At 39.5% G+C, this 26011-nt stretch overlaps 1 protein-coding gene across 1 annotated transcript in view; it reads left to right on the plus strand.

The window, feature by feature from the left end:
- Window positions 1–8465: 8465 nt before the first annotated feature.
- CHST9 (carbohydrate sulfotransferase 9) overlaps window positions 8466–26011 on the plus strand; it is a 78152-nt gene continuing 60606 nt past the window's right edge. The window contains exon 1 of the mRNA XM_010218739.2: window positions 8466–8612. Coding sequence (XP_010217041.2) covers window positions 8513–8612 — 100 coding nt within the window. The 5' untranslated portion in view covers window positions 8466–8512. The remainder of the gene's footprint in view (window positions 8613–26011) is intronic.

The raw sequence follows: 26011 nt of genomic DNA on the forward strand, positions 1-26011 counted from the left end.
TTGCATTTTTTGTTAGGGCATATGGTTATCCTAGCACCACATGCCTGCCAGCTTGTCTAAAAGGGGAAACATGCTCAACTCTTGCAAAGTAGAAAATAACGTATTCTGATGTTAAATCATTTCCCTCCTCCTCTTCCCCCATTTAGTTGTGCTATTGAGCCAAACAAGCTGCAGGTGTGACAGCATGAGGGATTGTCTTTCTTCACTAGAACTTTAAAATTGGTTAGCTTTAAGGGAAAAAAAGGAAACTTTATTTTTCCTTGGATTTGCTGTGAACTGCTAGCCTCCATCATGTCCATGGTGAATTTTGGACTAGGAAGATCCGTAAATCCTCACTTAAAAGGAGGAATGATCCTGGAAGCTGGAATTTTATAGCACCCTGGATGAGGTTATATGTGCTCACACAACCCATACTAAGTAGGTCTGGGATTACTTAGTGTTTGCAGAGGAAATCCCTAGGGAACACCCCATGCACAGGTCCTGACTGCCTGTAGCTGCTTCAGAGCCTACAGCATTTTGCTGGGAACATGAGTTATCCCCAGGCTCTAGGTTCTGGTTGGGATAATTGCATCTGGTTTAGCGAAATCCCTTGGGATATCAGAGTAACACCCAGTGCTTTGTTCTCTGCTGTGTTGTCTTGGGCTGATTGGCAATGCTAAGCTTCATGTCAAAGGTGGTTGTGCTTTACTGGCTGGAGAAGTGATCCCCACATGGCGCCTGTGACAGTGTGAGATAATTTGGGATCTGCCAGGATAAAAGAAGTCGTAAAAATGTGGAGTGTTACATTGCTGTTATTCCAAGAAAGTGGCTTATGCCATGTGTGAGGGATAGGACCACAAGCCAGGGAGTATTTCAGCACCAAATCTTGGAGTAATTCTAGAGACATAGCACATAGTAAAACCCTTGGGGGGAGAAAGGCAGAGAACAGCCATTTGAGCCTAGCTCCATAAAGTTGGAGCTCCTCTGTGCTTACCCCATTCCTGGCAGAACTAGAGCAAATCCTTGAAGAAACATAAGCAAAACAACACGCCTATTAAATATCGAGAGTGCTGTTTGCCTACACAGCTGGACTATTGTAGCAGTTAGCCGATAACACTTGCAAAACAAATTTGAAGGGCTAATAACCGCTAATTAAATAGTTTTCTCCGTCACCTCTCCCAGTTTCCTATAGATGACATGAGAGTTTTCCATAGGAATATTGCTTTTTTTAGCGGCTAGCTCCAGTTATGACTTGCCACAGCCCTTACCTGGCAGCTCAGATGCACTCAATTGATTGAGCCAGGGAGAGATGACCTATGGATGCATAAATGCAAACACTCGGTAGCAAAGCGTGTAACATCAGGGGAGTTTTGAAGAGGGAAGGACTCTACCTATAATTACAGGGGCTTTGCAGAGGGACGGGTAGAGGAGGAAACGTTTTATTTACCTGCATCGGGCAGGATGCAGAGGGGGGAGTCCCGTCCAGTTGAAACTTTTGTGGCCGAAGTTTGCATCTCTGCACTGCTGCGGAGTTCTCCGCCTCCCTGAGCTCTTCCTCCTCCTCCTCCTCCGCGGAGGCGCAGGCGGCGCAGCTTCCGCGGGGCCGCCCTTCGCTGACCTTTGCGCGGCTGGGCGCGCGGGAGGAGCGGCCGCGGGCGCGGAGCAGCGCGCAGCGGGCGGCAGGTAAGCGGCGGCCGCGGGGTTTGCGCCGCTTCGCGCCCTCTCCGCGGGCGGCTCCGCGTTGCCGCAGCGCCGGGACGAGCTGCGCGGGGCTTGCGCGGCGCGGGAGCCCCGCGAGTTGGGGAGGGTGGGAAGAAACCTGGAAAGTTTGAGGGAATCCTTCAGCGCTCTCGGCGAGGCACCGCGCAGGGCAGCGCTGCGCGGCTGCAACAACTTTTCTGCCGACCCCAAGTGCGCGCCCCGCTGCAATCTGCCATTCAGGGCTTGTCTGCAAAGTGAAAAATCAGGTAGTGTTGCCTGTACATTTTTAAGCAGTGGAGTGAATGATTGGAGCAGAGCGCAGTCTACTCGGCATACTAATAACGCCTTGATTCACTGCAGTCGATAAATAGGGTCCCTTAATTTGAATTTAGCGAAATTATAAGATCCTGCTTTTGGATCTAGCCTTCTCCATGCTAAGGGCGGGGGAAAAACCCACCCCCAGCCCTGCTGGCAGATTCAGAGCCGACAACTTGCCCTCCCGTGAGCCCTGCTGCCGTTTAACTTTCCCTAATCCAGGTGTCTTTGCTGGGACTCCCTGCTTGCGGCGCGTCAGACAGGTAAGAGCTCAGCCCGCCAGCCCTGTCTTGGTGCTCACTGCATAGGTTAACCCCCCACCCCCGGCCCCCGACTGGGAGTTACTATAAAAATAATAATAATAACTTTTTATTTGCAGTATAAGAGAGTCTTCTGGATCACAGAATGACACCCTTGATACTGAATTTTGGGGTAAATTGGTGTATCCAGTACTGCTGAATATCCTTTCGCTTTAAACATGCAAAACTTTCCAAGAAGTTGATATGCTGCTACTTCCATTTGTGGCCACTCTGCATGTTTCTCTTAATATGAGCACAGCTTTTGTTTGTTTTTTTTTTTGCAATGACAACTACCTAGAACTGCAGCTTTCAGTTAATCTGCATGTGGCTCACAGTTGCTCTACAGACTAAATTAGTAGGATCTGCAGTTCCGGAGGATTTATGCTGGAAAAGGAGGAGGACCATGGAAGTTGTTATACTGCTGAATGTGCCCAGAAGCAGTGCAGGTACTATAGGCTGCTTTCAGTCTTGTGTAATTCCTGACTTTCCTGGGAAGATTTAATGGCATCGGAAACCAATACGTGCCTTCTTACTAAAATGAGTCATGTTTATGTCTATTGTTTCATTAAGGGGAGTTCTTTCTTTGGAAAAAATATTTAAGGAGTAATGAGAAACTAGTGGTTTTAATATAGTAAAAAGACCAAATCCAATGCAAAACATATTTACTTTGTCGTATTATTTATTTTGTATAACATGTATGCTATAAAGAGCATTAGCAACAGAATGTAATTGCTATAACAACATTGAGGTCTGCAATATAGTAAGGGAAAGTGAAATAGAAAAATGTTAAATATGTGTGACTTGGCTGGGTGGAAGTTGTTCTGGTGATGTTGATGTTTGGAATTTCCTGATTGTTCATGAAACTTTAATTCTAATTTGATATTTTTGAAGGGGCAGTATTGTTTTAGGGTTTTCTGTGGCTGTCCGCTTTTTAAAGCAAGCTTTTCATTTGAAAGCAAGTCCTTACCTGGTTTGCACAGAGGATTTCATTATTTTTGTCTTGTGGAGCTCTGTGACAGAATTTTCTTAATGGGCTTTGCAAAGCCAGTAGGTAGTAACCTTATGTTATTGCCAGTGATAAAAGTTGTGCCGGTCAGGTGGTGTCTTCAGTTACCCTTGGATGCAACTTTCTCATCCATATCTTCAGGATATGAAGTTGCTGAGATTTTGGCAGCCGGCCGGAACAGCCCGTTTTTCTCCCTCTTTGGCACCAGCTACTGAAGTCCTGTCTGTCAAGGGATGGCAGAGAAATTCATCACTGTGCTGCCCTCCTCTCAGCTGCTGCAGTGAGGCTTGTCATAGAGCTAACTATACATTTAATGTAACGTTCCTCAACCACAGGCCAAGTGTCCTGTGGATGGAAAGGCCTACATTAAGATACTTTTTTCATTATTATTACTGCTTTGTTGCCAGGGTTTACATTGGCCACACTCATTCCTGTAACTTGCCTAGCAGAACTGAGTTTGGTTATCTTGATCTGGTTGTGCACTTAATACAAACTTCTGAAGCACTTTGACTTCACTCACCTGTAATACTCCACTTAACTTCCTGGATGAGAAAATCGTCAATAGTAAATGCTAACTCATAGCCACCAATGGAATAAACTGCTGTGTGAGTCTTGTTAAAAGCTGGGGCTCTGCCCTCCCACTTTTAATGTGAAGCCTGAAAGTCGATGTGTGGAAGGTGGAAACGTGATCCTGGAGGATACGTGTAGGACATATGTTAACAGATGAGCAGTTAGGGAGGAGGGGTGACTTGCCCTGAGAAGATATCCTTGTCTCTTTTGCTGCCCGTGCTGAAAGTAGCCTGGGCCACTGTCCAGGAGGACATTCCTCAGTGCAAAATTTTCTTGGAGTGATACTCCAGTGGAGGCCTCAGAAGATGGAGTAAGGAAGGGAGGGAAAAGGGGTGTGGACTGCAAAGGGTTGAGGTACCTTTCTGCATCCTTTTTTTCTGTTTTGCTTTTTTAAATTCAGCTGTGTCTAAGGAGATGCTGATCTTGTGAGTATTCATGGTAACATGCAGTAAAATGAATACTTTGACCATTATAAGGAGGTTTTTTTTTTTTTTTTTGCCTCTCCAGGTGGAGAAGATGGAAGGGAATTAAAAAGAAGGGTTTCTAAATAGTTCCCGAGACAAACTAATACTTTGCTTTCATGTATTTTTGGTTGTATTTTGAAACTAGTTGATGGCGGGGAGGAGAGTGACAAGGAAGTTTTCAATTAGCTAGATATATTGCAACCAGATGCCATGAGTTTTGTGTGTGGTGTGAAATACCAGGAAGTCAGGACTGTGCTGGATTTCACTGTCATGGCATGACCCTAGGAGGTGTCTCTTCTCAACTGCAGGTGTATTTGCTTGTCAAGAAAAGACAGGTGGGCGATCTAGTGAAATGAAGAATCATGCCAAAAGGAGGTGCTCTCTTACTGGTTTTTGATGGCTGTGCTATTTCTTTTGCTTGTGCTGGCCTTACGCAGAAATGTTCCTCTTTGAGCAGGGCCCAAAACATAGGGAGGAAAACACAGCGATGGTACGTTAATGGAAAGGGGATTCCTGAAACTCTGACAATGAGATTAAAGAATCCAGCCTCAAAAGGTTTGTCAGGTTTTTAAATTATTGCTGCAAGAAGCTTTGTATTGTCCAGGAAGGTGTGTTATGTTGTGGCTGCCTCAATGATTCATTCTCTGTGATATGTGATGGAAATGTGAAATGATATGTTTCAATATCTCTCAGAGAGTCAATTCTCTGTGCAAGCTCAAGTCGAAACAGATGGGACACTGGGGTCTGTGCTTAAAAAATGAGCTGGGTGAGGTTGGACTAAAGAAAGAATCGAGCTCAGTGGAGCTGAGCAGGACACATCAGTTTCTTGGGATGATTTTAGTTTCCATATAGCAAACGTGCTGTCTAGCTCTGGCCCAGGGGGAACCATGTTGCCCAGGACAGGGGGGAAAAAAGATTTACAGCTAGTTAGAACATTGAACCCCCATGTGGATTTATCTATTAGATATACTTTGGTTCAAAGTAATTGCCCTTTTGCTCATCCTTCACAGCTATAAGGGAGTATTCATCTTGATTAAATATTTGCAAGTATTTCTTCTCTCCCAGGACACTGGGAAGTGTTATGTGTAATCTTCACTTTCAGTGCTACAAAAGCCAATGTGTTAGTGCTGTGTGGCCATTTTTTAAAAAAAGTTCTAGAAGACTTTCAGATCTAGACCTTCTTTTAATGCCTCTATGATATTTTTTTTTTATATATGAGAGTGACAAATCACTGCATTAACTTAGTTGCACTAGTTATTCGGATTCAAAAGTCATTAAAAACACTGTAAGGTAGCAGAGCATCTTCAAATTTCTGGGTATTTTAAAGTATTTATTATCTTACCTGTGCTAAAACAGCTAGTCTTACTTGAAATACATCTTACTTTAAACTTGGCCTGGACGTAAAGAATATGTTTTTGCCTACATTAAAACAGGGTAAACTGACTCTAAGTAGCATGTAAACTCCTCATACAAAGATAACTGCAGTGACCATGATGGTGGTATCATTGTTTGTGGATGTGACTATATGCCTGAGACTATATGCCTGCCTGGCTATTCCTTAGCGTGTTTGTGGAGCTATGGTCTGAGATACCCAAAGCTGAGCATCACTTGTGTGGCTTGAGGAAGGCTTTCTTGCCCACCCAAGGGCCCTGGTTTGGAGGGGAGAGCTGAAAACGCAAGTGAGAGTTGCAGGTAGTCAGGGATGAGGGCAGAAGTGACAAAACGACAGAGTGGGCTCATTTGGAAGCCTGCCAGTGCTCACCACAAGGGCCTGCCTTCCTTGCCCTCTATGAGAGGAAGGTTATGAATCCCAAATAACTTTTCCAAAAGAAGCTGATTTCCAGTTTCTGGTATGGCAGTTTGTTTCTTTCAAACTGTTCATTCCAAACTGCAGAGTATTCAAATGTCTGATTCTTTTTATTATTATTATTATTATAATTTGATATAGATGTTGTCAGTGTCCCGTTATGTATACGTATTCCTTTGTCCGGTTAACTGCAAGCGCTCCTGAAGCGCTGATGGCTCCGGGAGCTGCTATCAGGCGAGCGGAGCGCTGGGCCCGTGAGCTGCCCGTCCGCTGCAGGACTGCGCTCCGTGCAGGCTGGCCCAAGGAAACCTCTCAGCATAGATAAGGAAGGCTGCTGAGAGCGCGGGAGGAAGAGGTGCAAGCGATAACAGCTACTCGAGAGCTGTTGGGAAAGCGCTACCCCAGCCCAGGCAAAAAGCATTTCACAAGGAATACCCCAGGCATTTTGCTTTCTTTCCTCCAGTTTTCACTGCTTCCTTCCAATGAAATGCAGGGTGAGAAGAGCTGCAAAGAGGTATGTAGGGAACACAGATATGTAGGGAATGGGTATGCCTTTGGTAGAGAGTGGCATCTTTGTAGACTTAAGGTAGGAAGAACTATAGGGAATAAAGCACCTACTTACCTTCCTTCCCAACTTCCCAGTTCCATTTTTGAACTAGTTACTTTGTGACCTATTGCAAAAAAAAAAAAAAAAAAAAACCCTTCTATTTATGTTCTGTTAATGTTTAGCTATCTTTCCAACTACAGAAAAGTATATAAAATGATAAATACTTATTAAGTATGGTTTGGTTTACATTTTCAACAACAGATTTATAAGCAAGTCTGTACTTCATAGAGAATGGTACATATTTTTTTTAATGGCACAGAACAGCAGAAATTCTGCAAAGTTCTGAATGCCATTTTGTTCCTCTTGGAATCTTCTGTCTCTTAGTAAATGTAGTTATTTTCATTCAGCAACTGTTTTTAGTAGATATTCTTATTAAACAGTATGTGTACTTTTTAGAAACTCAGCAGTCAAGCATGTGACAGTGCCAAGTTATTTAAAATACAAGCTTTTCATGGGAATGCAAAATTCTCTTATGTTTTGAGATAACTGTTAAATGCCTATATCTTCTTTGTGTGTTTATTTGAATGTACCTGTAGTTTAGTTCTTTTCTCTCAGTAGATTTCTCTTTCGAATATCTTTTAATACACTATTGTCCTTTAAAAGCTTAAGTTTTTCATTATATTCTTTGCTGTGGTTTACTAGCAACTTCTAAGACACTCGCTTACAAGGATGGGGACTGTGCTGTTTTTTGGTTTGTTTGTTTGTTTTTCCCTCCCATTTCTGTGCAGTCAAGTTTAACAGCTACTCTTCAGCTCCTAATAACCTGCTTTCAGGGTGAACACTTTCTGTTTCGAGGTTAAGAATTTTTTGTCTATGTAATAGATATATAGAGAGACAAGACACTATATATAGCATGTATGCATACTACATATATTCTGCAATATATTCTGTTGTTATAAATGGAATTTTATGACTCCTTAGTGGCAGGTGCAGCACATTAAGCAATTTACTTCCTTCTTCTGAGGCCCTCTGCTGTACCATAAAGTAACTTTTTTGGTAAGGTCGGATGTTGCCACCGCTGTTAGTGGCAAGAAACAGGTTCTTGACGAGTCTTTTCCCTGCTGCAAACTGGCTAGGTATAAAAGATAATTCATTAATTCCCTTTCTGCAGGCCAAGTCACTGATACTACCTGATGCTGAGTTTCACAGACTCAGGGAAGGTTGATATATATAGCCTTTTTTTTTTTTTCTCTTTGATTCATTGTTTGCAGGTAAACATTAGCTGTAACTCCCCAGTGCACTGGCATCATGAGAAAAGCTGTTGTACAACAGTGACTGCTCAGCTTTTGCTGCATGTGCAAAGGGCTGTTTGCAGCACTGCCAGGCAGCAGTGGAGATGCTTGATTGCTGCTTGCATGGGTTTGGTGGCACTGGCATGCGCCTAGATTGACAGGGTGGGCTCTGGCATTTGCTGCAGCTTCCAAACCATGGCAGTTTGTGGACAGTGGTGGTTCATGTAATGTCTGGAGTACTGGCACCTTCCATCATCCTAGCATCACCTGGAGGTGAAATGGTATTATAATATAATCGTATATAATAATGCTATAAGTAATAGCCTGAAGAGCTGCACCCTGTATATTGTACACAGTTTAAACTGCCTCTGATGTGGCAAATCAAGGAACATAACTAACTAGATGCATCTTTCATTATTCCAGGTCAGTGTCTTGAGAAAAGGTACTGAAGAAGATGAAGGCATACTGAAAACTTGTGAAAAGTGAATCATGCGTCCTTCTGAATGCTGAAAATCAGCCCTCTGGTTAGGTCATGAACCTAAGACAGGTCTTTGTGACTGTACTGGTGTTTGGAGTAGCTGGTCTACTCCTCTTCATGTATCTGCAAGCTTGGATTGAAGAGCAGCATACAGGTACAGTAGCTTTTTTTTTTTTTTTTTCAGTAATTCCATCCATTACTTTAAATATGATTTTTGTTTTGTCTTTTAATGCTTTGTTGAATATGTGTGAATAGTTGAGAGGCATCTCCCATGTTAAAAATAGGATTAGCAAGAGATTTGTCTCAATTTCTGTACTTCGTATAACTACTAAGAAATTTCTTGAGTCACAGAAGATGCGCCAGATACCTAATCTTATGCTATCAGCTTCATTTGTCTTGTAAAAATGTACTCAGTATGCATGAAGCCAAGCAAGGCCAGTTTTGAAATAATTCTGTATTTTTGGGTGCATTTCTCTTGCATCCTGTGTTGTGGCTGAAGGAATTTTGTTAGTTTCTGCAATGTCTCGTAGGCTTATGGGCGTCAATGCTCATGTGGAATCATCCTATACTTTTTTGTTGTTTACTGGCTTGTTATTTTATTTTTTTGTTTTTGAGACAACGTAAGATGCTGGTCTTGACAAGCCTGTTTTATGCATAGCATCAAAGGCATATGTAAAATTCAGGTCTAATTTGTGCTAGCACATGGCTCAGGATTGGGCTCCTGAATAAAATGTCTGTTATCAGCATTTACCATGCTTTGCTATGAACCATGGGGTGATGGGGATTCCTCTTTACATGAAATTAAAACAGGGGGTGCACTTCAGCCTCTAATGGATGCTCAGCTCACAGGACCAGTCTAGAGCTAGAATTAAGACCCCATGAAATATCTACAGGGTGGGTTTCAGGACCTCAGCAACAACTGTTTCACTCTACCACTCCACTCCTGTTGTGCCAAAAGACTTGATGGCATATTCATAGCTCTTGTTGTATATTATTTTAGTTTTATTTTTCCCCAGTTAAAAACATGGAATAGTACCAACTTGTTAAAATCTACTGATGTTTATGTCCTCCTGTGTCAAATGCTCATCTTTGCTGCTGTAAAATTCTTACTTCAAAATATGCTGAAACCGTTGTGAAGAAATGCATCTGTAAAAGTGACCATAGTCTTTCAGCTTTATTGATGTCTCCTTTTATTCTGCAGTTAGGCTGTGGTAAGCTGTATTTTAGAGGGCAGGGAAAGGGGGCAGCAATGTAGTTTGTTATTCCTGCAACTCTTTGACACTGATCTTTTTTTTTTTTTTTTTTTTCCAAGTAACTGTAATGATCACTTCATTCTTCTCAACCTATAGATGTTTCTGGGTTGCTCCAACATATTTACAAGAAAGAAAAAACTGCTAGAAGAGGCAGTATCATTTCTCTTTGGAAATGTTCTCTTTGATACTAAGGTGTTGACAGAAATATGTGGAACCGCAGATAGTCTTCCTTGAAAATCTTTCCTGTTGTGAAGAACGTAAAGGGCAAATATCCTCACTTTCAAGTTCAGGAATGTAGATGATGCTTGTAGATTATTGATTTATTTACTTGCTAACATTCTTCACATTCCTTACATCTTTTCTTGTCCTGAAGTTAACCGTTTTTTTTTCCTTGCAGTGCTCCTTGTTTCTCTTCCTCGGTGTGTGTGGTGGTGTTTTTTTTATTATTGTTATTTCTCTCCTTTTTTCCTTTTGTGTGTGTTCATGTACCAGTAAAAAGAAACAGGAAGAAATAATTAGAAGATTAAGCTAAAAATAGTGTACTTTCAGCCAACCACATGCTTTCTTGGAAGTTTTGTCTTTGATGTATTGCCATGATGCTCTTCAGGAGAGAGGCTACTGCTTGTATAGAATCACAGAATAGAGTCATGGAATCATTATGTTTGGAAAAGATGTTCAAGATCACTGAGTCCAACCATAAACACTTCAACACCATAACTGTTAAACCATGTCCTTAAGTGCCTCATCTATGCGTTTCCTGAACACTGCCAGGGATGGTGACTCCACCACTTCCCTGGGCAGCCTGTTCCAATGTTTGACTTTCTGCGCAGAATTTATTTCCTAATTCCTAACCTGAACCTCCCCTGGTGCAACTTGAGGCCATTTCCTCTTGTCCCATTGGTAGTTATTTTGGAGAAGAGGTCGATGTGCATCATCCGTGTGTGAAAATATTTCCATAACAGCAACATATTTAGAGAATAGCAGAGTAATTAGCTTAAATGCACCTAAAGTTTTGAGAGGCACTTTATCTCATTGGTCTGCTGCTGTGACAGAGCTTTGACAAGAACCGCAATACAAAATATGGATTTTGACATTCTCTACAGTGGCTAACTCTTGCCATCAAAAAGAGCAAGCAGAAATATCTTTCTTTGCTGTCTGCACTCTTCTGTTTCCCTTCCAGTTTAACATGTATTGAGCGTTTATTTTTTCCCCCCCCCCCCCAAGTAATTGTATCTCCTCTAAACCTTCTGCAGCTCAGTTCTCCAGGGATCATTCTCTCCCTCATCCTTATGCTGTTACAAACATGTTTGCATATTTACAATATGCTTTAGTTTACCTATGGGCATTTTGCATGTTTTTCTTTTTCGCTGCTGCTATGTTTTTCATGCCACTTGTTGTGCACTGGTGGATTTTTGTGAGGATGTGCTCTGTGGCAGTTCTGAAGAGTCCAAATGGACAAACATCTGTAGGATTTTATGGGCTCCTTTGATCATATCAGTAGTCACAAAGCTGTAAGACAGAGAGAGTTTTAGCCTGTGAGTGGCAGGGCATGTGATTTGATGTTCCATTAAGAAATGGAAAGCATGTCTCGTGCTTCTGAACCGCCACTCTGTGAACCTTTAGGGGCAAGTGTGTCGGTAGAACTTTTTTTTATCTTCCAGGGTGCCTTTCTCAAAACCTGCATGAATCAGGACTGCATTTGGCTCCAGGAAGATAGAAAGTTGTCTGCCTTTGGGCTTAGGGAAGTATCTGCTTTACACTGGAGTCATTGCTGCTTACCACCCAGCTTGTCTGAATATGGAGCCTCGAAAAATTGAGATCCCTGGGACAGACAAAAAATTTCACTTGCTGTTTACAGTGTTCATGCTTATTTCTTGTGCTCTCCTGGCTCAGATGTGAAGCATTCCCAGTAAGATGTAAATTTTGCAGGAAATCTGAATACTGGTAATATGCAGTTCCTTATTAATGCTCATCCTACTATTTTAAAGTTAGAATACTTGCTTATGCAATTAGCATTCTCATTTCACCTGGGGAGGAATAGTACAGGCTGAGGACTGACCTTCTGGAGAGCAGCTCTGCAGAAAGAGACCTGGGTGTCATGGTGGACGACAAGTTGACCATGAGGCAGCAGTGTGCCCTCGTGGCCAAGAAGGCCAATGGGATCCTGGGGTGCGTTAAAAAGAGCGTCTCCAGCAGGTCGAGGGAGGTGATCCTGCCCCTCTACTCAGCCCTGGTGAGGCCACATCTGGAGTATTGTGTCCAGTTCTGGGCTCCACAGTACAAGAGGGATGTGGAGCTGCTGGAGAGAGTCCAGCGCAGGGCCACAAGGATGATCAGGGGCCTGGAACATCTGCCCTATGAGAAGATGCTGAGGGAGCTGGGTCTGTTCAGCCTGAAGAAGAGAAGGCTGAGAGGGGATTAGTGCTGCTCTTTGATAGTTTTTTTTTTTTTTTTTTTTTTTTTTTTTTACACTTTCTTTTGACACTTCATATCTTTAAGTTCTCAACTGAAACTGGATTCTCCTCTTTCTATGATGTTGCAAGTCTTTTCCAAACATGGCTTTTCTGATCTAATTTTGCAGACTTCCTTCATATTTCTAGCCCAGGAACAAAAACACTAATTTTGCATACTGTTCTTCTATTACTTCTGCACCCACAGGGTCAGCAGCTAAGGACATCTCTTGCCTCAGCCACATCTTCTGCATCCTCCCACTGTGTTTGAACACTTGGGTTATTTCTGGTCATCTTCATTGTCCTCTATTCTCTGTAGAGCAAAAGAAGGGAAATTTTTCAGTTAGAAGCAGGGCCACTAGCTTCATGATGGTTCTCTCCAATGGCTTGTTAGTGAGAGAGGTTTGCAGACTGATCATACAAGCAAGTATCCTGGTTTGGCTCTGCAGGCGGTGCATATAGAGATGGGATAATAAATCCTTCCTCCCAGAGATTAACAGAGCCCGTCTGCTAGGAGTCTTCAGTTATCCTCAGCTGAGTACTGTGAATGTTATGCAGTTGAAAATGCCATTGAAATCAGCATTGAGTGTGTGTGTGTGTGTGTGTGTGTGTGCACGCGTGTGTGTTTGTATATATGATAATGTATATGGAGTATTTTAAGTGCAACATTTTAAATGAAGGTGATGACTACTCACCAGCTTTGCTTTGACAGCTCTCCCTACTGCTTCACATTCTTCAGTGAAAGCATCCAATATTGCGACATGGATTAAAATGCAACGGCTGTTTATTACCTGCTTATTAATTTCCAGAGTTATTAATCATATACAAGGGAGGCAAACTAATGGATCTTCCACAGTCGATGCCCTGTTGTATCATGTGTTTTGTAATATGAATCACCTGATTGATTTATAAGAGTGTTAAATATTCAAATTTTGTACCTTTTTTTGTACTTTTTTTTTTTGGGGGGGGGGGGGGGGGGGGTGTGCGCTGATTGCTACAAAATAATTGAATATATTGCTTCATGGCCTGAAGTACAAGCAATGTGTCTCTTGAAAATGGCTGCACTACCTATATCTTCCTGCAGGTCTCTAGTTCCCAAGAATGGAAAAATATGCATCTTCTCTTCCTTAGCAGCTCTACTTCTCACCTTTGGCTGCTTTTGATTTTTGCCATGGAATGAAGTTCTTTGCAATCAGATTGTCCCCACGGGTAGGCAAGATTCAAGTGAGCAAAACTATGCCGAAATGCCTTTTTCTTTGGGACTCTTCTGGCTCTTTAGAACACGGAGACGGTGTGTTCTGAACAGTCTGCAGGTGTCTGGGCAGCTCTAGACAATGTGTGCTTTCCTGCTTTACTGATGTGTTGACCATTGAGCTCTTGAGCAGCTTCTTCATGCAGAGCCTTCCTCAGGCCACAGCTCTTGTTGCGTGTCCCTTTTTTTTTCTTTTCTTTTTTTTAGTCTTTGCTGCTTGTATTTTTTTTAATTAAATCCTTCCTAAATGGAGTGATGTTTGCATGGCTTAAATGACAATTGACTTACAATGAATCACAAAGAAAACTGTTTACACAGAAGTCATAGGTTTGCCAGCCAGTCTTCACTAAATACTAATACAGTAGCATTTTTTTAGTAACCATGGTTGTAAACAAGGAGAAAAATATTGCTTAATAATGGATATTAATGATGAACAAGGTAGTTCTTTCCGTAACCTTGAAATCTTTCTCTTATGGAAGCCTTAGGTGGTTCTTGAGCGTCTTGCTAACTCAGCTGGAGAGCACTACCAATACAGCAAAGCAAATTATGCCCTATTATTAATGAGACTGTTTTTCTGGGTTTATTCATGATTTATCCTTCTGGTCAGATTGTGCGTCAAAGTGTATTTTTTATTTTTGTTTTGAGTCTACCTCATTACTGGCTTGAAGCACAAAAGAAAGAAGTTTTAATAGGATCAATAAATGCTGCTTGATGAGATGGTGCAGTGTTCTCGAACAAGTCACAGATATACTACTAGGTGAATTTGACCATATAGCTTTAAACAGGTTTTCTTTCCCTATTTTTTTTTTTTTAATAGATGCCATCTCCAGGGAATAAATAATTCTGTTTGGACAAAAACAAACAAACAAACAAACAAAACTATTACAAAACATGAAGAGGCTAATATTTTGTCAAAACATAACAATCTAAAAATCCAAATAAAGGGGCAATATGAGAAATAATAGGCCTTCAGAGTTGGTGAGCGTAGAGACTCACACTATCTTCAGCAGAAGCAGCGTCCCAAATTCTAAGCACACAAGATTTAAATTTCATATGTAATATGTAAGAAGGCTATATTTATCAGCGTGCGAGGATCTTCCTAAATCTCACTATTTAGTAGACTTCAATCTGGCATCACAGCTCATTTTACTTTTCACTTATAGCTAAGTATTATATTCAATTTTATAAATCATATTTTTTAGAAAGAAATTCCTGCCATGTATTCTGCATTGTCTTGTGGCATTTCTAAGTTTGTGGTATGTTTTATTTCTTCCATATTTAACTTCCTTGTTCTGATTGACTTTTGTGGGTGCCTCTCAGCTATATATTCAATATTATGTTTCAGGAGAAGTTTCTGGCATTTCATATATCATTGACAACCCACCCAACCTCCTTAGTATCTAGGACACAGAATTCTACTTCTAACAAGGTGTCAGGTGTATTTTGATGGTACTGAAGACAACTGAACATACTATTTCATGCTTCATTTGAAATAGGACTTTAAAAGAAACTCCTGCAACTTTATTCTAGCTGTAGATATCTAACTGAGCTGATTTCAGATTTTTTATTGTAATTACTGCTGCAGGGTCTTTATGGCTTGAGATTTGAACACTTAGGAAGTAGGCTGTCCCCTTTTCTGAGAAGCCTTTACACTTTTCTTAAGCATGCATCACCTGCGCAGTCTTCAAAGTGCTCTTCTGTGTTGGATATGAAATTTCTGTATGTAGTCTTCAAACTGCTTCCCAAATGTTCTGCTGCAGGGATCTGAGTAACTTTGTAAATGCTGCTTTGTATGGAACTATTAGCAATCTATTTGTATTGTGCAGATAAACGGTGTAGTTAACTGATATGTTATGTAACTCTTGTATATTTTTTTAACAGATGCGTTGTCATTCAGTGGAGTGGTCAGCTTTCAGTTTTCGTCCAGAGCTTACTGATGTTGTTTTTTATTAACCTTCAGCTCATAGCATCTCTTTAGTTCTGGAGAGCCCTTCTTTTTTAAATGCTGATGATTTGGGCAGTGAAACCCGCAGTCTTATCTCTTCAGTGCACCGATCATATAATCGCAATACCTTTGGAGGCATACATGTAACCTTACAAAGCAAGAAGACTGGAGAAGTAATATTTGCATGGCAGGTCATAATTTATAAATAATAATAGGAAAGGTTTGAGAGGGAAGTTTCTCTGTTCCTGACTTGTTCCTTTTCCCTTAAGTCTGTTGCACATTTTCAGAATAGGGAGCAGTTGCTGCTGGAGTCCATTTAAGGCTGTTTACCTCTGTGTCTGATGTTGAACCACCTTGATTTGTCAGTTGATTATGTTAGAACAAGTGCCCTGCCCTGTTAGAACAAGTGATGTGGTTGGTGCAGATTCCAAGGGAAAGCGTTTCCTGCTAGAACAAAATCAGAAATGTTGACATTTGTTTTACATAAACATTTTGAGTGTGTATATGTATCAAATCTATTTTTAGTAACCTCTTTATTTTCCTTCTTGGAATGGCTACTTTTGATAGGAGATATATTAAAGGCAAACCTATAGCTAGATCATCTTTGTCAATAAAACTATTGAACGAGACAGGTCTCACTAGAGTCTTTGATTTATGGACCAGTGTCATTTTGTCTTCCATTCCTGGTTTAAAATGAATTTCAACCTTTGCAATGGGAGGTCATAACTTAGTGCCTAATCTATGGTTGATGTTCCCTCTAATCACATGGGGTGAGACTCGCCTCTCCAGCAAGATCTCATTACTGATCTGCCCTGTTTGTGTTTCTCTTTGTGCTGTGTGCAGATGTTGTTCACAAAAGCTTAAGGTGAATCAGTGTGGCTGGTGTTTTTGATTTCCCTTGGACCAGTCAGATCTGAGAAGTGACAGGGACAGGTCTATCTTAAGTCAAAAAAAATCCTCCTCCCCTCTGGACTTTCCTAAACTACTAGATGAAGCCCTTCAGCATTATACTTTAATTTTCAAAACTTGCTACAGCAAGTGTGTCTTCATTTTTCATCTTTTTGTTCCTCTAATCTAAGTAGCAGTCAAGCACCAGGTCTAGCATTTTAACTCCAGCAGGCTATGAGGATTGTGATTTGTTTACTTCTGTCTTAGTCTAGTCGTCATTTGGTGAAGTCTAACCTGACCGTTGATGGTGAGTCTAATTTTTTTTTCCGTGAATTTTGAACTTCCTGTCTTCCTTTGGCTGTTAGATAATGTAATCAGAATATTTTGGCTTTAGGATGTGGCTCCTAATTTATTTATTCTATTTTTTTAAACTAAGAACTGCTTTAATTTTCACGTGTACAAGCCCAAGAAAGTTTGGGGTTTTGGAAGACTGGGATTCATCTTGGGAAATGGAGATAAAAAGGAAATCATGTCTCCTGACAAATAATTTCACTAGCCTAAAACATAATGCATGATGGCCTCATACCCACAAAATTTGACATGCACCTCGAGGGGCCCTTTGTGCATGTCATGAACACTGGACAACATTCAGAAAATTATCTGAATAACAGCCTAAGGTTAAGAATAATCAGAATCAATATTAAATTTCACTGTGAACAAGTGCCAGGTGAAAGAAGAGGGAGTGTTAACTGATTTTATGCAATGTTTTTGGAATGGAGCAGGTCATTTCAGTGCCAATTATAATCTAGCAGTACAAGAATTTACCCAACTGCACATGTGTAATGGCACAGATGGAGAAAGAAAACTTGTAGCTGTTAAAAGTCTGTAGTGCTTTCTACCACAGAGATATTATGACAGAGACTTAAACACAAGCATCCAGTTAGAAACTGCTTAGTTGAATTGGGATTACTTAAGAGTCATGCAGTTGTGCCCCCTATATGTGCATATCCCCTTTTGGTAAATTATTTGCAAGAGGAAAGAGGGATTGGGGGTTTTGTTTTGGATTATGATCATCTAGGGAGACACATGGTGCATAAGCTCTGTTAGCTGCAGCTGGAAGCACTCATTTGTGCTTTAAAAAAAAAAAAAAAGAAATTGTTGATGCCTGATATATAACCATCCATCCACAAAATACATCTGTTAAAGAAAGAAAATATGTTTATTAGGAAATAATGAACATAAACATTCTTCACAAAGGTAGTTTTATTTCTCTTGATCATATTTGGCATCCTTGCTTATAGTCTTCAAAAAACAGACAGACCTTAGAAAGAATAAGAAATGTCATTGTTCCTGAACACTTCCTTTAGTTTCCAAAATTCATGAATTTTCTATCATATTAGCCTAAGAGGTCACTTTGACTTTGCATAACTAAAACTGTGTTTTCAGAGAATGATATAGATTGCATATAAGGTTATGTTTAAAAAATTAGGATATGTTCCTGCTATCATACAGCAGTTATCATTTCCAAAATACTCCCGGGTTTGAGCTGTCAATCTTTAAGTCAAACGAGGGTCTCTCTTTTGGGTTTGAATATGGGGCAGGAATTTCCTCCTCAGAGACCTGCTCTCTGGTGTGTCAGCAGTGTTTTCTGGGTGCAGGCATGATTTGCTTCAAGACTCCCACAGTTCTTGTTCATGAGGGAAGGTAGCCATGGTGACTGCTGGTGGCAGCATTTCAGTAGGAATGAAAATATGGTGGTAATGCACACTGCACAAACTTCATGTGAGGCCCAGTGACTTCACTGGAGATGGCACAATGTCAAGTTGGTGTCTCATAGGACAGCAGTGATCAGTGAAGAGCAAAGCAGCTATTACTGGTGGACATTGGGAGGGGAAACACTACCAATTTTGTCCATTGAAAAGGGCTTTGGAGAGCATAGCAGAATAAGAAATGTGCTTATCCTTTTAAAGAATGGCTACTTAGAAGAAATCAAAAGCTTCCAGGGCTGTTGTGTGTTAGTCTTTCTTCTCAAATTTATTTTTTCTAACTTTGGCATTACAGCAATGACAGTTGAAGGAGAGGTGTTATGGAAGAAAAGCTTATTTAAGTTGAGACAAAAGGATTCACTTCCCTTTTCTCCACTAATTTATACAAATTTTTATTAATGTGAATCAATGTCTAATGCTTTCTGGAAAAAAAAAGTTTAGTAACAAAGCAATTCAGTGAAATCTGTGCTGTGATAATACTATATCCACAAGATACTTTAGTATACTGTAGTGTATTACTATGTTTTTCAAGCAAAGCACAGCCAGGTGAATGAGGGAGATGCACATTGATGTATTAGTTTTAGTTATGGTTCCTTTTGCTTCTGGCTCTTCCTTGATAGCCTAAAAAGTTTATTACTGCGCAGTAGGTCTTGCCCCTTCCTAGGCCCTCAAGGACTATAACTGTTGACACAGGACATGGCAATTAAATTTTAGATAAAATGCAGCCTGTTACTTTACACACACTACTTCCATAGTTCAGTACATCTCATTGCTTTCTGGTGTTTCTCTAATTATGACCAGAAATCATAACTGCTTTTCCAGAATGCTCTGCTGCTCTGTTCTTGATGTAGGGGCAAAGAAATGGAGTCTTCTTGAACGTCTGCTTCATTTATGCCATTTAGGAATGCTCAAACTAAGCTGCCAAAAACTGTTGCTGATAAAGGCAATGGAAACTTGCTTTCCTTAGGAACTGTAGTTTCTCTAGGAACATAAGAAAACACCTGTGTTATCCTCAAGCTGTCTAATGTTTTCCATCTATTAGTAGTCATCTAAGAGATCATCAAGTATGTAAAATACTAACATTAGGAAAAAACAAATCTATGCCACGTTCTGTGGTAGGAGAGGAAAAAGCAAGAGGGCAGGAAGATTGATAAAAGGACTGCATATTCCCTGTATTTTTATTTTCTATTTTACTTTGCTATGGGAGGTGCTGAATTATTAATGTCCATTTGATCTGAATAGTCCCTAATCACTAAAGAAATTACTTGTAGGAGTGAAATCATTAGGGTGAGAGCTGGATGACTGGCTCCTGATTAACTGATATGCAGTGAAGCAGCGGAATGCAAAACAAACATATTTGTAGAAGAATCATCTGGTGATTTTTCTTCCTTCATTTGATCTCACGTCAAAGAGTTTTGCTAATGCAGTCTTGAGAGTCGGTTAGCAGAAGGAAGAAAATGATAAATGTCTCTCAATAAACTGTCTTTTCCCCTCACTTGTGGGTTTGACCCTAGGAAGAAGAGAGGAAGAAGAAAAAAAGAGGGGGGCAAAGTATATACGGAGGATAAGGAATAATACGCAGAGTATTATTCTATTTTTTTAAAAAATTTGCTCTGACATATTACAGATGGTAAAATTAATTTCATTCTACTTTTTTTTTGTTGTTGCAATTTTGCACTTCAGTGCATGTATTTTAAAGAGGAACAGGCAGATAAGACTGGCCTTATGTAGGCTGAGGGTAGTAACTGACAGTGAAGCATAAATACTTAATGATTTATTTAACCTGTGAGCAGAAATTCCTTTCTGGTAAAATTAATCTGCAAATAGCTGAGGTATGCTGCCTCTTAAGCTATGATTGATTATGCAGTATAATGAAACTCTATTGGCATCAGGTTTAAGACTGATGTACATATAAATATAACCTCAATGAAGCTGCCAGATGCTATGACTGATAGGTGAGTTCAAGGTGTTCTAGGCCAGTACAGCCAGTCTTGCCTCTCCAGCTACCTAAACACACGTACTGCACAGCTGGGATTAATATGCTGTAAATAAAGCATAGTTCAGGTCATAGTTGGGAGTAAATTTAAACAAAGGCTCATCTGTAATGGCAGATGCCATACTACAAATAAATAATCAACTGTCTTGAAAGTTAGAGATTGATCTTGATGTTTTAAATGGACTAATTCATGAGGACGAGTATGAACTTAAGGTATTCATCTTAATAGCTCATTAGGCTGTCTGATTACCTCTAAAGTGCAAAATAAACTTCTGCAATATTATTTCAATCTGAAAAAGGAGTTTGGGTCAAATTATAAAACTAAGTTTTTGAATTTTTGCCATAGTCTATTTTGCATACTTTAGTGAGGAAAAGCTTTTTTTTTTTTTTTGAGTTTAAAAACTCATGAAACCTTAGGTTTTTTTGTTTTTTTTTGTTTGTTTGTTTTGTTTTGTTTTTTGTTTCTGAAGACTGTATATTTCCTCTGGATTAGAAGACTGTCTGAATATAACTATATAACTGGAACTGGTAGCACAGAGGTTTTTTCAAGGGCGTGTGTCAACTTGCAGTCCATTGCTGTCATTCAGCACCTCAGGTAAGAAAGAATAAAAACCTCCAAGAAGGATCAAAAAGAGGCTAGTTCAGCCTGTTCAGTAATGAGCTGCTTAAAATTGATATGTTGTCTAAGAAATTTGTTTTATTACTGTTTACTTTCTGTGGTAAACCATAGAAAAAATGGGAAAATTTCCAAAAGCGGCAAAGTGAATGGTTTCTTACTCTTCAATGACAGGAAAGGCAAGGAAGCCAGGCAATTACAGTCACTTAATTTTAGCTTCTATTCTGAGAAAAGAAATTACTAAGCTTATTTTATACTTTTACATATTTATTGTACTCATTAGTATTTTTCATGACTACACGCTACTTGAGTCCAACTCTACTTCTTGGCAGCTGCTATCACTACATATTTTGGGCATTGACTATATCATTTTTATAGACATCAATCATTAGATAAATTCTCTATCATTAAGCTATATTTCTGTGGCTCTGGTAAAAGACCATCATTACACAATTAGCCAGTGGGAAACGCAGAATAGTACAGGTCCATTACAACTAATCTGGCTGAAATGTTGGTTTTGGCTTTTGAACCCTTCTGATATTTCAGGTTTTTCCAGAACTAAAGTTCCTGCCATTATTTCTTCTCCTGTCCTCCAAAAATTTGGAAGAAACTAAAGCAACTGATGTGCATAGCTTACAGAAATGATGTATAGGAGAATCACTTTTTTATAGCAAGAAGGTCTGTGGAGGAGGTCTGTGCTGCAGCGCATGATGATGTTACAAATAATCAATGAAACTACCAAAAGATCATTTTTAAAGGAAAGCGACATTAAAGTTTGACCAGCAATAAATGCTTTTATATATGTTTCTACAAAGTCACCCCCTAAATGTTTTTTTCTTTGACTTTTGTTGTTTTTCTAACACCTGATAATGCAACACTTGTGCAACAAATGTTTTCAGCATAAGGGTGATCTTTTCTGGAATTTATATTGCTCTAGGCAACATTACATTCTTAAATATATAACAATAGTACGGGCAGATAAATATTTAGTATATTTGTTTTGCACATAATAACCAATGCCTGCTCATCAGAAACATTCGTTTGAAACTGCCCCATGTAGGAATGTTTTCCAGTTCCAAATAAAGTATTTGGTGTGGGGAATCTTAAGTCTAAACACCTAATGGGAAGTAACGGGAAGCATTTGTACCTAGAGCATTGCCTTTTATAGTGATCCTGTGAGCCAGATCGGGAAAGGAGTCTAGAAGGCAGGGAGGAGGGGAGACAGAGCCTGGAAGATGGTAAAATAGGTATGTATGGGTGGTATGCCATTTTCTAATGAGAAAAAAATTAATCAAGTGGTTCAAAAAGCAATCCTTTTAAAGGGGATATGTGGGACATCATAACATAGTTTTAAAGTACTAGGTGGACCAAATATGCAGTGCTGCTGAGAGGTGGCATTCAAGCTGCTCCAAGCCCCAGAAACAGTGGTTTTGGGAAGAAATGGTACATGCATTAAGCAGAGGGTGCACTAAGCAGGTCTGGCAGCGAGAGGATCACTCTCTGCCATGGGATATGTAGGAGTTCACTGTTCGTTTTGGGTACCTCAAGCAGAGACTTGATAAAGCTGACTGCAAATAAGAAATAAAACCAAACCAGGTCAGGTCCAAAGGTCTAGCTACGTTAGTGTGCTGCTGCTGACTAGCCAGAAGCGGTGCCTAAAAGAAACTATAGAAATAAAGCAAATATATACTAGTAAGTCTGTGAATTTTCTTTGTGCTTTGTGATTTATAAATTAGGGTCAGAGATGTGTTAAGTAACCCTGGATTATTTCTTCTCTGCTGAATTTCTCTCCCAGACTGATATCTTTCTCCTGCGAAACCCGATGTTGAGGAGTGCCCAGCTTAAGTGTATTAGAGATGTGTAATAGTGATCTTCTGTCATGTTTTTTAGCTTACTATTTTTCATTAGAAGGCATGGTATCATTGGTTCACTAAAGTACCTTCTGTCCCAGTATTTTATCAAGTGACCCATGCGTGACTGGCTCAGCACAGCGCCCTAGCTACTTTGGTATTTACTTATTACCTTTCTGTCCTTTGATCCAGCAGAGATAGTAGCTTAGGAATGACACATTGCATCACCTTTATTTTGTACTTCTCAAAGAATTAGAAGGCATTTGGAGAATGTTTTTGTGTGTTTGCTTGTTTTTTCCTGATTATGTAAAAAGAGGTGGAATCCATTTAACTCATGGCTGTTTTGAGATTAAGTTTGGATATGTAAATAATCTTTCAGAGATTTCTATATGCGTTAGGCATGCATAAGTTCTTAGTGTAAAGAACTTTTTTCCCTGTAAGTAGAGGTTATCAGTTTTTAAACATGAATCATAGTTAGAACTGCACTTCTCTTCCAGTGAGGTCATAACATGACTGAAGTAATGATCAGTTCTTGATTAGTTGGATCTTCTTTTCATGATTTTGGTAAAATGTGTGTCTTCTAATGTATTGAGCAGGAGAGAAATATGTTTTCACTGTTTTCATGTAAAATGTGCAGTGTTCTGAATGCCATGTTTAGTCAGTGTTGCTTTTACAGTGACTAGAAATACAGCTGATGGTCTGAGTTGGGCAAGATGTTTGCTAGGTTACTAGGATAGATTTCTTTTTAATATAAGTTTTAATATACCAATCAGTCGCAGCACCTCTGGGAGCATAATAATGATTAAAAAGTGTTTGCTTGGTTGTTGCTATCACTCTTTTTGCTGCTTAAATGCCGTGGCAGCAGGTCAGATCCTCTAAGACAAGCTGCCTGTCATTAGTGCATAGAGGCGAGCCAGTTCTCTGCTTCTGCTCAGAGAAACTGTACCTTCAACAGTCATCAGAGGCATTTTAGCTATGAAACTGCAAGGTAAACGTTCTTGTGTTATGTGAAAATTAGTGAGGAAGATGACAGCTTGGTCACTGCTGCATGAAGTTTTGAGACTTTATGCAAAGATGTGAGAGATGAGTGAATGGAAAATAATCAAGTTACTAATTTGAAGCTATTTAGCTAACCACATATGTTTTGGAAAAACAGACAAAACCACCACCACTACAAAAAAAAAAAAAAAAAAAAAGTCTGGGTGGCAGAAGGAAAACCTGTAAGAGGTTATGCCTAACACTATATAGATGCACAGTACTATGTTAACTTTAATAACAGTTTGCACTTGTTTTCTTGATAGGTGTTTATATATTTTGAAAAAAAAAAAAAAAAAGGAAAATTAAATTGCAGAGACTTTTTTTGTAAATTTGGAAAGGTGTATTTTTGTTTTCCTCCCAGAAGATTAACAATAGGTAAATTAAGGTTAAGATACCTGAAAATCTTTCAGAATAACTTTGCTGCAAAATATGGTTTAGTACAAACAGATGCAAAATAAAAACTAAAAACACAAAGGTTCTTGTCTATTTCAAGGAAAAATGAGATAAAAATATTTGATTTATGGTTTTGCTTTCTAAAGGAACCTTTTGATTCAAAGCAAAATATGATGTGTATCTTACACATCCATGTTCTGTTACAGATGAATAAAAAGGAGAATGTCAAAATTTCTTTCAGAGGAGTAATTGAGATTTCTAACAGCTTTTCAGATTTCTACCCATTATGTTCATGTTAATACACTGGAGATGCATTACAAATTACTTCGTGAGAATTTAAGAGTTAGAAGGCAAGTGATAATGTATCGCTTAATTTATTTGACAAGTATGTTTTGCTTAATTAGTTATTGTAGTACTTTGTAAACTATTAGAAAATGTTTTGTGATATGTCATCTAAAAATGATTTCTTGTTAGATCTTGCAGCAACAATCTATTAAATTTTGATTTAAGATGAAGAGAACTCAGGATTTTGTGAGTAAAATCTAGCTCTAGTTTAGTGAAACTTGAGAGAGTCTGATACAGACATTTTCTCTATCATTGAACTTGTGAGGTGTTATTTACATTGCTAAATTACACTTTCTAGTAGACGCTTAGAGCTGTGTCTTGCTGGAACTACTAGCTAAGGGTCAATTCTTGAAAGCAAGAAAAAGTCAATCTTCAGTCACAAATGAAGTAATCTGAAGCAGAGCTGATGAAACATTTTTTAAAAAAGGTTAAATAACTTCAACCATCTTACTATTTTCTTCCAATGTTTCTTCTCTGCAGTTATAGTTTGGAGAAAATTTGTAAAAACAGACATATTCTTCTTCAAAGTAAACTTATTGCGGGGGGAAAGTACCCAAGAAGTCTGTTTTTAATAACCATTCGATTAACATATGTATTTCAGATTGTGAATCTCTGGCGAAGAAGCTCAAATATTTTAAATAAAAAAAAAAAATCTGGCCGCCTTTGCATCACCTGGTCACTGTGTTGGGGATTGCCTTTAAACCGGTATTTTCCACTAAGCAGCCTAGCTATTGGTTACCATTCTTTAAAAAAAAAAAAAAAGGTTCACTGTTGAATATGGAACAGCATTTCAGAAGATACAGAGCATCATGCCTTCTCTTATGTATAATGCAAAATGAGATAGGAGAAAGTGACATATGTACTTGCTTTTCATAGCTATAATGACAAGCAGTAGATAAGACTTTGAAGGTTTGTGTGTGTTTCATATGGTTTTGCCTGACAGAAGAAGTGCCAATGTAAATTTGACTCCTCTGTTGCCTAAATTGCAAAATGTCAGTCAGTAGTTGCAGTGCTTTATGGAAATGAGGGTAATGTCAGCTTCCTTCAGTGTTATGCTTTTCATGCTTTAAGCAAGTAAGACTACTTGTGGTCTGAAAAGTTTGAGGTATTTTAGATCTGAACGATAAAGCATTGTAACAAGATTCCCCCTTTGCACTGAACAAGATGTGACTGTTGTCACCAAGACACTTGGTTGCTATCAGCCATCAGTTGTGAAATCTCAGCCTGAGTGTATTTGAGAGCCTTTGGGCATAAATAGGGCTGTAATGGATGGTGCTGCTCTCCTGCACCTGCTCAAACACATGCTATTCCTCTTACCATTCCTAAACTAAAAATAGTTTAAAAAGGTATACTTTACGTAGGATTTTTTTGGTTTGGACATCAGTAGTCCCAGAAGGTGAGAAAAAATATGATTTGCAATATTCTGTTAAGCAAAGTGGTGACACATAATTACAGGAGATGTTTCTAATTAGGCTAAGGGGACATATGGAGGGCTTTGTTTGTGGATGGAAACTTATCAAGAAGGTGGTAAGGAGATTTGAAATCATGGCCTACATCTTAAACGTAGGCACAACAGACTAGGCACGTAGCAGAAAGCAGAGACAAGGAGGAGTGCATTTTTCAAAGAAATGTTAGGCTCAGCAGCCGAACCTTCCTGAGTGCTCTAGGCAGTGGAGAGACTCTTCCTTTACCCCACAAGGAGCTCTTGGGTCCCAGACTCACTGGTTTTGGAGTAAGGCTGGACCAGAGAGCTGCTAATAT

The sequence above is a fragment of the Tinamus guttatus genome, unplaced genomic scaffold (assembly GCF_059628265.1).
Source record: "Tinamus guttatus ecotype Peru unplaced genomic scaffold, ASM5962826v1 Tinamus_guttatus_pri_ptg000249l, whole genome shotgun sequence".
Taxonomy (NCBI): domain Eukaryota; kingdom Metazoa; phylum Chordata; class Aves; order Tinamiformes; family Tinamidae; genus Tinamus; species Tinamus guttatus.